A 13,261-nucleotide genomic window follows, 5' to 3' on the forward strand; every position below is an offset into this window, starting at 1 on the left:
CCCCTACGCCTGCCTCCCCCCCACCCATCCATCCTACCCCCCACTAGACCACCTGCCCCTCAAGCTCCCATCAGGGATTTCCTTCTGGGGGATGAAGGGGGAAAGCCTTGACTGGGGATGGGAGGAAGCAGGGGGTGTTAAACTATGGATTAGTAGCATTTTTCCACACAAAATAAATTAGATTACCTTAAAACAAGATTTGTCTTTTTGTGGTCCGGGGAGGCTACACAATCAGCAATTCTCTCCCGAGTAATCCTGGCCCCTCTAGGCATGTCTGGAAGCAATAGCTCAAAGCTTCAGAAGTGCTGACATTAGACAACGGTGATGCCTACATTTTCTCAGAAACTCCGGTATCGGACAAAGCTTTCAGGCCAGCGAAATATTTTCTTCACATGCTTTCCACACGGCAATAGTCATAAACTTGGTCAAAAATAGTTCATTTAGCATCGGTTCTTCAAAAGGATGGAAGAAACAGTCCAATGTCGAGACCCACCTGACCAACAGGAAGAAAATTCAACCCACGACTCGGAAACCAGGCAATGGCATCCAAGCACAATCATCTGGCTTAGACTAGTCTTCATCAATGAGTCCAAACTGAGAAGTGTTGATTCCACTCATATTAAAAAAAAAAAACAACCTTCCACCCCACTAGTGATTAAAAAGCCAAGTCAAAGACAGTGATTTAACAGATTACCACAATGTTACCATCCATAGCAGCACATACCGGGTAAAGAAATTTTGACCAAAAAAAAAGCATCAAGTCAAAGCCTTATGATTACCATCCCAAAATTAAAACAAGGTGGAGCTGGTCAAGTCCCTAGTAGGTTTCATGAGTTTTAAAAGTCCTACTTACATCTGTACAAATTGATACATAAAGCTTTCAAGATATACATAATCCCTTGGACCCTGAGTCTGGAATTATCAAACACAAATGCAGAGCAAACTGAATCTGTGTCAGTTCTATGCGTGTCACTGCCCGAGGGTATGTTACACAATAACCTCAGGTTGTTGGGGGGGGGGGGGGGGGGTTGAATTAAAAAACAAGCAGAGTTTAGTTGGGGGCGGGGGGCGGGGGTTAGTAAAAATTTTTAAGTTCAAAACACATATGACGGCTATGACAGGTATACTCATTTTGAGATCAGAAGCTTGATGTAAGTAATAAGGCTTTTTCATTTGAGGACTGTATCCGAGTTCTGTGTCTTCAAACTAGTAATCGAGAACATTTCCCCCGTAATTCACCATAGCATCTAAGTTTTCAAACATGCGCCTTCCAATCACTCTGTTGAGCGAAATGGCACATGCCATTGTTTAAAATTTCTTTTTTTTTTTTTTTTAATCAATCAATGCATTCCTTCAAGTCGAATACTGGAAGATGGCTTTAGTGCTCTTCAATTTCACGGCCTTGAACGGTAAGACCACTTCAAAAGTGGTTAAAAGCAAAAACATTCACAGCTGAAAAATGCAATGAACAACGGAAAATTCATGACTATTTCATTAACCTTAACATTCTAAACTGCTCAGGTTCAAAAGACAATCTGGGAAAAACTACTACACCTTATGAAGGACTAATGTGCAATCTTCATTCTCCTTGAACCGATTTGACATCAGAGGGTCGTCTTTGGCCTGGACATTCTTCAAAAAATAGTTGACGATCTTGCCATCAAGTTTGTATTGATGGGGAATACTCTCATAGGGTTTGAGATCTAGATCCAGGACTGAGACTGAGAAGGTGAATCTGGATTTGGATGCTGGAACTATAGGTCTTTGTTCGGAGCTGTAAAAAGGACAAAAATGCTCCTGTCAGGATGCTTAAACAGTCATTGCAATTAGCCGACCCCTACCTCAACTCAGGACATGGCATCCAGAGCTCAGTTTCAGAGCTCCTCACCTTTCCAGATAAAGGCTAACTGACACTCACATAACATGCCAGTTGGGCCTGACTTTCAGCTGTTCTGCTGTGGCTCTTGCCCAATGGAAGTTAAGGAGTGAATGGGGATTGGGAAAGAAAAAAATCAAAATTTTTTTTAAAAAAATGGTAAAATCTGGGTTTCATCTTCTATTTCCCATTATCTAAGACTAGCCTCAAATGTCTTCTCCGGCAAGCAGTTATTAAGTGAACAAACTCAGTTTGGCAGAGATGATGTCTTCTTCTATTATTGCCTTGGTTTCTTTCAACCGCCTCCCTCCCCCCCCCCCCCCCAAAAAAAAATACATATCTACCTTCCCTCGTCTGGGAGCAAAGAATGTTTTCAATACTAACCTATTGGCAAACAATTCATATTAAAGTGGAAAACGTTCTTATAAAAACATTCACTGAACAGCAACTAGAAAGCCATTCCCATTATGCCTTACTAAATGTGTTCTCATGAACTGGGTGACTAAGGAGAAGACTGGAACATTTTGTTCACCTTTTTCAAACATAAATAAGAGCCGAGTGTGCTCACATGTGGGGTTCAGGGAATTCATCCTTATTTTCTTACATCTACTAATTCACATAACTTAAGATCCAAGCCAGGGTTTTTCTGCTTGGGAAAAGGTTCAGGAACTCTCACCGGCCAAGCCCCAGGGGTGGAGGACAGAGTAAGGCTTCAAAATCCAGGGTCGTTCTCAAATACACCAAGAACTAATGACGGGTTCAAAATTTAGGTGGCCTCATCCACTCTCTCCCCCTCCAGGTGCCTGATGCTCCCCTCTCCCTCCATTTTCCTGCTCTTCTGACCCTTTCACTGCTCATCTTCTTTCCTCATCCTTGCCCTCTCTTTCCTTCCTTTTCATTTTGCCTTTAGGCAACCAAGCCCCAAATTCCACTCCCCAGCTGCTTTTCTCCTTTAGCCCCTTTCCATTCAAATGATCCCATTCCTCCCTGCTCAGTTCTCCATGGTTCAGGGCTTCCCACAATCTCTCCTCTCATCTCCCTCAGGGTTGACATCCAAAGCCCTAACACCAGGCATGCATCAGGGCCCAGAGTTCTTTTCCAGCAGCAGCAGTAGCAGCAGCAGCAATAGGAGCAAGCAGCTCGGAAGCAGCTCCATTGTTCCACATTCCTCCGGGAGGGCTGAGAGAGAAAGGTCTTCTACCCACAAGGCCAAGAACACCCCTCTGCAATGGCCCTGTGAAACAGAAGAATCTTCTTTTTCCTTGCTTTTCCTCCCCCTCCCCTTCACAGCCCCTCAAGAGCCCCAGAAGTGGAATCCATAGATTGATTCCTCGGCAAATGTGGCGGTCGCTCGGGGCATGCCAGGAGGAAGCTTACCCTCTGCACTGAAATGTGTGTCTGAACTCGGGTTTCCTGGTTACCCACTGAACAGGGAAGCTCCTACCAAGCTCCTCTCCCCAATCTCTGTCTTTTCCTCTTGGTTCCTCGCTCTACAAACCTCAGCCATCTCTCCCCCTGCCCCCAAACCCCCGGCCAATGCTCATTCTTAGACACCGCAGCTGAGGTGGTGTGAATGCCGAGCAGCTTGAGATACTCCCAGGGCTCCAGCTCTAGACTGTAAGCTCGTGTGAGCAGGGAACGTGTCTACCAACTCTGTTGCATGGTTCTCGCCCATGCACTTAATACAGTGTCCCGCAGAGGGTAAAGGCTCAATAAACACCACTGATTGACTGAAGGGGGGAGAGGAACTCTATTCCCAGTTTCTAGAGCCAGAAGCACCGGCTCAAGAGTCTCGCTTCTTCCATTTACATGTGGCGAGTTTTAAGGTCTGGCTCTCCTGAGTGCTTATTCTGTGCAGAGCACTGTACTAACCACTTGGGAGAGTACAATATAACAGAGTTGGCAGACACTTTCCCTGCTTACAATGAGCTTATAGTCTAGTGGGCTCGGCAGAAGTTACACAAGGCACATCACGGGGGAAAAGAAGTGAAGGTAGTATTTACAGATCGCCCCTTACCATTCATCCTGCTGACACGGTGAAAGAGCAATCATAATGGAGCAATCTTTAGCAGTCATAGCCACTCTATACTGCTGGACCTATTCAAAAGAAGGCATTATCAACAGGCTACAAGTTTGGGTACATTTCACAGACAAGGAGCCCCATAATGGGTCACCCGAGGGAAGCAGCTTGGCCTAGTGGAAAGAGCCCGGGCCTGGGAGGTGGAAGAGCTGGCTTCTCAACCCGGCTCTGATGCTTGTCTGCTGTGCGACCTTGGCCAAGTCGCTTCACTTCTCTGTGCCTCAGTTCCCTCATCTGCAAAACAGGGACTCAAAACCTGCTCTCCCTAGACTGTGAGCCCCAAGTGGGACCTGATTATCTTGTAACTACCCCAGTGCTTGACACATAGTAAGCACTTAAATACCACAATTCTGCTTCTTCTTCAAGTTAGCGATGTGGGGGTGTTATAGAGTCCAAATCTAACCATCACCTGGTTCCCCCCACGTGTCCTGGTTGCCATTCAATCCACCTTGGTATCTTTTGAGTCTTGGCCGTCTGGGCCAAGCCTATCACCATAGTGGTAAAAGCCACCATCATCTCAGTAGGGAATGAGCACCTCCTGTGATCCAAAGGGCAGTTAGCATCGGGTTCACTTCTCAGGTAGCAAGCCAAATATATCTTTCCCTCGCCCCCTGCCAAAAAAAGGTCATTATTACTTATGACTAGTTTACACCTTCTAGTTGATCCCAAATTACCACCAGGAAACACCCCTAAAGAAATGTGACAGGAAAGAAAACTGACCTGAATTTACACTAAAAAAAACTTGGTCACAGTTTCCTAAACATTAAGAAAGCAAACTGAGTGAAGATCCTCCCCTCTCTTCAACGAGGCCGTTACCTTTGTCAAAGCGTACGCTAGAGTTCCATCATCTTCAGTTGAAAGATCAAGTAGTCGTTTATAAAACGCTTCATTATACGGTCCATCTATCTGTAATGTATTTCTGCAAGAGATGGGAGAAAAGGGAATAAAAAGGAAAAAAGGGTCAGGCACAAAGAAGCCTGTAAAATGTTCATATAGGGCTGGACAAGTCTAGCATCAATAGGTTCCCAGTTAGTATATGGTGAGTCCCCCCAGCCAAGGGCAGGGACCGTGTCTGATTCCCACCTCCCAGTGCTTAGTACAGTGCGCTGCACCCGCTAAGCACTTAATACTATTACTACGATATCCACAATTTGTTGAAAGGTCCACTAATAATAATAATAATGTTGGTATTTGTTAAGCGCTTACTACGTGCAAAGCACTGTTCTAAGCGCTGGGGTAGATACAAGGTAATCAGGTTGTCCCACGAGGGGCTCACAGTCTTCATCCCCATTTTCCAGATGAGGGAACTGAGGCCCAGAGAAGTGAAGTGACTTGCCCAACGTCACACAGCTGACAAGTGGCGGAGCCGGGATTTGAACCCACGACCTCTGACTCCAAAGCCCGGGCTCTTTCCACTGAGCCACGCTGCTTCTCTAGTGAGAGAGAGAGAGAGGTCTTGGCAATGTCTTAAGTCTGGAGATGAGGCGGTTCACTAGACTCCTCCTAGTCCTGATTTGTTAAACAATTTGCTCTCTGTAAGGATTCATTTTCAGTGCTCACTAGAAAGGAGAGACACAGTGCTCTGCACATAGTAAGCGCTTAATAAATGAGATCATTATTGTTATTATTAAATAAGTTCGAGGCAACAGAAATCAATGTCTTAAGTCTGGAGATGAGGAGGTTCACTAGACTCCTCCTAGTCCTAATTTGTTAAACAATTTGCTCTCTGTAAGGATTCATTTTCAGTGTTCACTAGAAAGGAGACACACAGTGCTCTGCACATAGTAAGCGCTTAATAAATGCCATCATTATTGTTATTATTAAATAAGTTCGAGGCAACGGAAATCACTGAAGTGCCATATCTGGAGCTGTAGTGCCCCCTTGTGGCTGATCTAAAATATAAAATAATTCAACCAGGGCCTCTTTAGCTACAATAGTCTATAAAAATTAAGTACCCGAGTCCCGGTAAAAGTTTGGGGTTGTTGCTCATACGCCACTGTTTTAGAATTCTGGGCACTGGGGCCTAAAGGGCAACCGCCTCCTCAGTCACTTCCAAGGCTTCCAACCAAGACCCAGAGGTTGGGCCAAGAAGAGTGAGGGCAAGCCTAGTTGTGAGGCGATAGTCAGGGCTCCGGAACCCCCAAGTCTCCTGTCACCACCGACCCTCCTCATCTCTAGACTTCAGACATTGCCAAGACCTCTCACTCACACACACACAAAGACAAAATATAAGGAAAAATTCATACACCACACACTTCAAGGAAACACATACAATGGATCGACAGAAATCTTCAAATGACAGAGAAAGTGTCTCTACTTGGGAACATTTTTTTGCCTGTTTGCCCTCACTTTTATCCACAACTAATTCCACACTGGATCTGGTTTGAATGCCTCACGCTCCATTTTAAGGTCGTGAATGGGTTGGGCCCAGTAATTCACTGTCTAGGATGCTACAATCTACTTGGGGGAAGGATTTGGAGGAGGGAGGAAGAAGAGACAGAGACAGAGAGAGAGCACGCAAGCCCATGTGTGTGCATGCACTCTCTAAAGTATGTATGTATGTGTCAGAGAAGCCTGGTTGGAGGTTATCCAATCGCCAAATTGGACAGGTTCACAAAAATAGGCAAAAGGAAGAGCAAAATCCCTTCCATTGTGCTCTTATGCTCGGCATTTCAACTTGCAAGATTGTTTACCTGTTTTTTTTCCTCTAGAGAAATGTAATTGCCCATACAGAGGAAGCTGGAATGTTACATGGCTTTTATCTGCTTTCCTATCTGATTAATTCTAAAGAAATTCTACAAAATTTAGGTTTTGTAGGTCCCAAAAGAACTCAAGAAACCCTATCTTTCACCCACAGACTTCATACAGCTCCATCTTATTACACCTGCTCCAAACGACTGTGCCGATAGAGGAAATAATATAAGTGTTACCTTTCTTCAGGAAACTCCTCTAAGTACTGCTCAATTCTGTTGTACAACGGGTAAAGCCCCTCGATGTCCAGCATATCCAGCATCTGGGCCTGAAGGGTTTTGTACAAGAGACAACCCTTTGGTAACCCTGAGCTTTCCAGTTTGTTTTTACCTACAAAATACACAATCAAGACAACACGCTCATTTTCAAATAAGTCATCACACTTTCAGATTAGCCTAGGAAAATACTGGGAAATGCTGCAATGCTTGCCTCTTCCATTTATCCGCTGGGAAAAAGCGATCAATTCTTTTCTGCTTTGTTCATTCTGGATTTTAAAGTTTCTGATCTTGGGACCTACAGCTCGACAGCGTCAACTTCAACCTATGGACCAACTGTGTGCTTGGTTCCCTCCTTCTCTCCCGCTGAGTATTTTCCCTCTATACCAGCTGTAGGAAATCTGGCTGGAACTGTAAAGTAACCAATTGTCAGAGCAGAACAAACCCAAGAACCAAAAAGGAAATCCGGATTCACACCTCCTCAGCCCTCCCATGCTAGTTGACTGTTGGCTCCCCTCCCCAGGTATCTCTGCTCCCTGACCCCCCTTAACTGGCCCACCCTACTCCAGCTCTTAATAGTTTGTATATCCTACTTATTTTATTTTGTTGGTATGTTTGGTTCTGTTCTCTGTCTCCCCCTTTTAGACTGTGAGCCCACTGTTGGGTAGGGACTGTCTCTATGTGATGCCAATTTGTACTTCCCAAGCGCTTAGTACAGTGCTCTGCACATAGTAAGCGCTCAATAAATACGATTGATTGATTGATTGATTGATTGATTGTTCTGGAAGGGAAAATTCCCAAAGGGAAAGACATACAAAGTTGCTTGTGAAGACTGAAGTCTTCAGTTTCACCAGCACGTCTGCAGCAGGTGGCACCCCGGCTGAGGAGACATCTCATAGCCCATAAGAATGTCCTTCCGGACAGTCCGGTTCGGCTCAAATTAAATACCTCCCCTTCCATCCTTCCTTGCTCTTTCCCATTCTCCTAATCTCTGTTCTCCTTATTTAATTCTTGCGGAAACTCTAGGTGGGCAGGGACCCCATCTCTGAAGTGCCCTAAGCACTCTTTTCCTTTCCTTCCACTCCCTGCCATGTCACCCTGACTTGCTCCCTTTATTTAACCCTCCTCCCAGCCCCACAGCACTTATGTACAAATCTGTAATTTGCTTATTTATACCAATGCTTGTCTCCCCCTCTACACAGTGAGCTTGTAGTGGGCAGGGAATGTGCCTGTTATGCTGTTCTCTCCCAAGTGCACACACTCAGCACTCAATAAACATGACTGACTTACCGACCGACTGAAATGTCTTGTGAGATGCTCTGTAAGAAGGCCCAATACAAATCTGGTTTGGATCTCCTGCCCTCCTTAGCAACATGGAACAGTCATTAAGAGAGGGACTGTAGATTGTAGGCTCCTTGTGGGCAGGGGTCACATCTACCCACTCTACTGTATTCTATTTTCCCCAAGCACTCAGTACAGTGCTTTGCACATAATAGGTGCCAAACAATGCCACTAAGTGATGGCTGACAAAATATTGTATGAGTCTTCTTGGGAAAGCTTTCCATGAAATCAAATCGATCCCTGGTATTGAGTGCTTCCTGGGTATCGAGGTGTTTGGGAAAGTACAATACAGTGGAGTTGTTAAGCACATTCCCTGCCCACAAAGAGCACACTGTCCAGGAGGGATTGTAAGAGGTATCTTCACTTAAAAGTAAACTCTCCCTTCTCCAGGACAGACATCACTCTGCTGCCCAGATCACCTTTCTGAAATATCATTCTGCAGACGCCTCCCCGAGTCCTCCAAAACCTCCAATAGTTGCCCAGCCCTCTCCACCTTAAGCAGAAACTCCTGGCCATCAGCTTTATAGCACTCAATAAGCTCCTCTCTCCCTACAGCCCAGCCTGTTCATCACTCCTCTCAAGCCAACCTCCTCGCTGTGCCTCGCTCATCTCTCTCACGGTCGACCACCCTGTGCCTGGATCTCTCCCCCCCTTCACATCTGGCAGCCGCTCTCCCCATTTTCCAAGCCCTACGAAAATCACATCTCCTCCAAGAAGCCTTCCCTGACTAATCTCTCATAATAATAATAATGGCATTTGGTAAGTGCTTACTATGTGCAAAGCGCTGGGGAGGATACAAGGTGATCAGGTTGTCCCACATGGGGCTCACAGTCTTAATCCCCATTTTCCAGATGAGGTAACTGAGGCACAGAGAAGTTAAGTGACTTGCCCAAAGTCACACAGCTAACAAGTGGCGGAGCCGGGATTTGAACCCGTGACCTCTGACTCCCAAGCCTGTGCTCTTTCCACTGAGCCACGCTGCTTCTCATCTACCCACCCAGGCACTTGAATCCTTACCCCCTAAGTATTTACAAATTCTTCTTTCCCGCCCCCCCATAACACTTATGTACGCATCTTTAAATTCAGTTGCCCCCCAACCTGAGGGCAGGAATCGTGTCTACCAATTCTTGTACTGTATGCTTCCAAACCTATACAGTGTAACCACTCAATAAATGACTGATTGATCCTCCCCCATCCTCAGACTCAAGCCTGCAGTAGGTCAACGAAACCCCACCAGGCCCCACCTGGTCTTAGCTCCCTGGACCCTGCCGAGCCCCAGACTCATTTTATTGGTTCAACCTTTACAACATCTCTAAAATCTGCTCTTCCCTCGCCACCCAACTTCACCCTCATTCTCCCAACCACTCTAGACACTCTCACAATAACTTCCTCACATCTGTCTTCCACCAGTTCCGGCTCTTGCTCACCTACCCAAAAGAGCTCACTCACTAACTAGCAGATGAACTCAACCAATTCATTTTTATTCCTTTCCTCTCCTCCAATTCTCTCCCCGACCCTCTCTGATCGGGCTTCCATCCCCTTTACTCCACGAAAACTGGCCTCTTAAAGGTCACAAAAGTGAGCTCCTTCTTGCCTAATTCAAAGGCCTCTAATTCCATCCTAATCCTCTCTGACTGCTCCGTTGCCTTCGACAATGTCAACCAGCTCCTTTTCCTGGAAATATTATCCAACATTGGCTTCACTGCCACTATCCTCTCCTGGTTCTGGTCCTATCTCTCTGGCAGCTCCTTTTCAGTCTCCTTTGCGGGGTCCTCCTCTGCCTCCCACCCCCGAACTGTGGGGGTCCCTCAAGGTTCAGTTCTGGGTCCCCTTTTATTCTATTCTACACCCACTCCCTTAGAGAATTCATTTGCTCTCCTGGCTTCCACTACCATCTCTATGTGGATGACTCCCAAATCTACACCTCCAGGTCCTGATGTGTCTCTACTTAGATGTCCCGCCAACACCTTGAACTTAACATGTCAAAAGCAGAATTCCTTATCTACCCACCCAAACCCTGTCCTGATTTTCCCGTCACTGTACACGGGCCACCATCCTCCCGTCTCAAGCCCATCACCTTGGCGTTATCCTCAACTCATCTCTCTCATTCAATATGTCACTAAATCCTGTCTGTTCAACCTTTATAACATCTGTAAAATATGCTCTTTCCTCTCCATCCAAACTACCACGTTAAAATGCTTATCCTATCCTGCCTTGATTACTGCACAGGCCTCCTTGCTGACCTCCTCACCTCCTGCCTCTCTCCTCTCCAGTCCATAACTTACTCCACTAATTGGATCATTTTTCTTCAAAAACGTGCAGTCCACGTTTCCCCACTCCTCAAGACCCTCCAGTGGCTGCTCATCCACCTCCGCATCAAACAGAAACTCCTTACCATCAGCTTTAAAGCACTCAATCACCTTGTCCCCTCTTACCTCACCTCCCTAATTTCCTAGAACAGCCCAGCCTGCACGCTTCGCTCCTCTAATGCCAACCTACCCACTGTACCTCGATCTCGTCTAGCTCGCTGACAACCTCTCGCCCACGCCCTGCCACGCCTTCCCCCTTCATATCTGACAGACCATCACTCTTCCCACTTCCAAAGCTTTATTGAAAGCCCATCTCTCCCAAAAGGCCTCCCCTGACTAGGCCCTCATTGCCTCTTCTCCCACTCCCTTCTGTGTTACCTATGCACTTGGATTTGCACCCTTTATTCACCACTCCTCTCAGCCCCACAGCCCTAATGTACATATACATCATTTATGTATCTTAATGTCTCCCCCTCTAGACTGTGATCTCCTCATGAGCAAGGAATGTGTCTAAGCAACTGCTAAATTGTACTCTCCAAAGTGCTCAATACAGTGCTCTGCACACAGTAAGTACTCCATAAATATGACATTGATTATGCACGCTACCACTAGGCCTAGTGGGTAGAGTACGGGCCTGTGAGTCAGAAGGACCTGGGTTCTAATTCTGGCTCCACCATTTGTCTGTGTGTCTTTGGGCAAGTCACTTCACTTCTCTGGGCCTCAGTTACCTCATCTGGAAAATGGGGATAAAGACTGTGAGCCCCACGTGGGACATGGACTGTGTCCAACCCAATTTGCTTGTATCCACCCCAGCGCTTAGTACAGTGCCTGGCACACAGTAAGCAATTAACAGATATCACTATTATTATTATCCGCATTGTCTCACCCATTGTTTTAGCCTCCCTTACTTTAATTTCTTTCTTACTCTTCCTTTCTACCTCGCCTTCATTTCCACCTAGCAACGTATCTATCAAAGCTGGGATTACGTACCCACTTGTGTATGTGTACAGACATCTACCTACTTTTTTTTGTGGGCATGACTGTTTAAGGGTACACCATAGTAGTAGCAGCAGCAGAAGTCACTGAGCTCTCACTTGGTGCCACGCACTGTCCTCGGCACTGGGGAAATACAGAAAAACCAAGTGAAATGTTCCCTGTCCACAAGGAGCTTCCGTTCTAACAAGGGTGACAGACATAAAACTATTTACAACGCTGCGAAAACAAATCGAGTCAGCAGACCTACGACCATGACTGCTGAGGTGGGTACAAGTTCCTGAGTGCTAGGAAACGGCTGAAGGGATTATCTGGGTCAGGGGGCTGGGAAATCAGCTGGAGAAAGTTTGGTGGAGATGGGATTTTCAGGAGGGACACGTTTGCAGCTGTGTCCCAGTTGCTTGCGACAACAGTTGCTGGAAAGAAGTCCCTCTGTATTGTTAAGCTGTGCCGAGGGTTAGAGGACGGGGAACTGCCCAACAGTGAGACTTGTCAGGGAGCGTAGAAGAAGTGCCAGGAGGAGCAGCCTCTGCTACTGAGACAATCAATGGGTCTGTGACTGTCAACAATAGAGCCAAGCAAAGAGGAGATTAGGGCCTGGTGGGGGCTGAGAGCCAGAGAGTTGGGCCGGGAGTGGCCGAAGGAGGCCTTCCCAGACTGAGCCCCCTCCTTCTTCTTCCCCTTCTCCCCCCCGCCTTACCTCCTTCCCTTCCCCACAGCACCTGTATATATGTATATACGTTTGTACGTATTTATTACTCTATTTATTTTACTTGTACATATCTATTCATTTTATTTTGTTACTATGTTTTGTTTTGTTCTCTGTCTCCCCCTTCTAGACTGTGAGCCCACTGTTGGGTAGGGACCGTCTCTATATGTTGCCAACTTGTACTTCCCAAGCGCTTAGTACAGTGCTCTGCACACAGTAAGCGCTCAATACGATTGATTGACTGATTGAACTGTAAGTCCAATGCTGGCTGCCAGAGCCCAATCTCCTAAAATTAAGCCTGACGATAAATGAGAGCAAGGAAGCACGTGAGGGTGTGGCATTCCAGGCTAAGAGGCCAAGGTGAACTGTTGGGAGGAAATCAGATTGGGAAAGGGTCAGGGTGGAATGAGGGCTGCCAGTCAGGGATTCGCTGAATACTTCTTTCCCCCCAGCTGGACTTTAAAGAGCAAGACGGCGAGGTACGTGAGGTGAGGTGGGAAATGTTATGTAACTAAAAGAATTGTCCAATTCTAGGAAGAGAGGGAAACCAGGGAACAGAGGGGACAGCAGACTCATTCCAATTATAAGAATTTTTAAGTGAGTGTCCAACTTCACATTAACAGAGACTCTGAATGGGAATATTTTCCTCTTTTCCAAGCCAAACGCACTCAATTAATCCCAGTCATTCGTTTTTCCATTAGGATAATCAGGCAATGTCTCTGCAACTTGGATAAAAGCACTGACTCTTGGGAATCTAACTTTCTCCCCAAATTAGCAGTAGCTCACTCTTCCTCCTCGCCACCAGCAGAGCTACCAACTTTTCATCTTGAGCACGGGATGAAAAGAGGGCAGGACTTTCAGGGGGTGCTGAAGGCTGGGAAGGGCCAGGCTTCCAAGAGTTAATAGGTCAGAAAGCCGCCATTTTCAGCTCTTTTCAGCTCTGACTAGCAATTCTTGGGTCTGGTCAGACCACCCACCAGGGTTGAG

The 13,261-nt window shown here is 46.3% G+C and overlaps 1 protein-coding gene across 4 annotated transcripts in view; it reads right to left on the reverse strand.

The window, feature by feature from the left end:
- Positions 1–1,076: 1,076 nt before the first annotated feature.
- Positions 1,077–13,261, reverse strand: part of IPPK (inositol-pentakisphosphate 2-kinase) — an 83,461-nt gene continuing 71,276 nt past the window's right edge. For 2 of the 4 annotated variants that reach the window (XM_038740721.1, XM_038740719.1), the window contains exons 10-13: positions 6,887–7,037; positions 4,773–4,875; positions 3,894–3,973; positions 1,077–1,774 (exon numbers count right to left, since the gene is read on the reverse strand). In XM_038740721.1, coding sequence (XP_038596649.1) covers positions 1,549–1,774; positions 3,894–3,973; positions 4,773–4,875; positions 6,887–7,037 — 560 coding nt within the window. In that variant the 3' untranslated portion in view covers positions 1,077–1,548. Of the gene's footprint in view, positions 1,775–3,893; positions 3,974–4,476; positions 4,568–4,772; positions 4,876–6,886; positions 7,038–13,261 lie in introns of those variants that run through there. The other 2 variants (XM_038740720.1, XM_038740722.1) reach the window with 2 other exon arrangements.

The sequence above is a fragment of the Tachyglossus aculeatus genome, chromosome X1, assembly GCF_015852505.1.
Source record: "Tachyglossus aculeatus isolate mTacAcu1 chromosome X1, mTacAcu1.pri, whole genome shotgun sequence".
In the NCBI taxonomy this organism is placed as follows: Eukaryota; Metazoa; Chordata; class Mammalia; order Monotremata; family Tachyglossidae; genus Tachyglossus; species Tachyglossus aculeatus.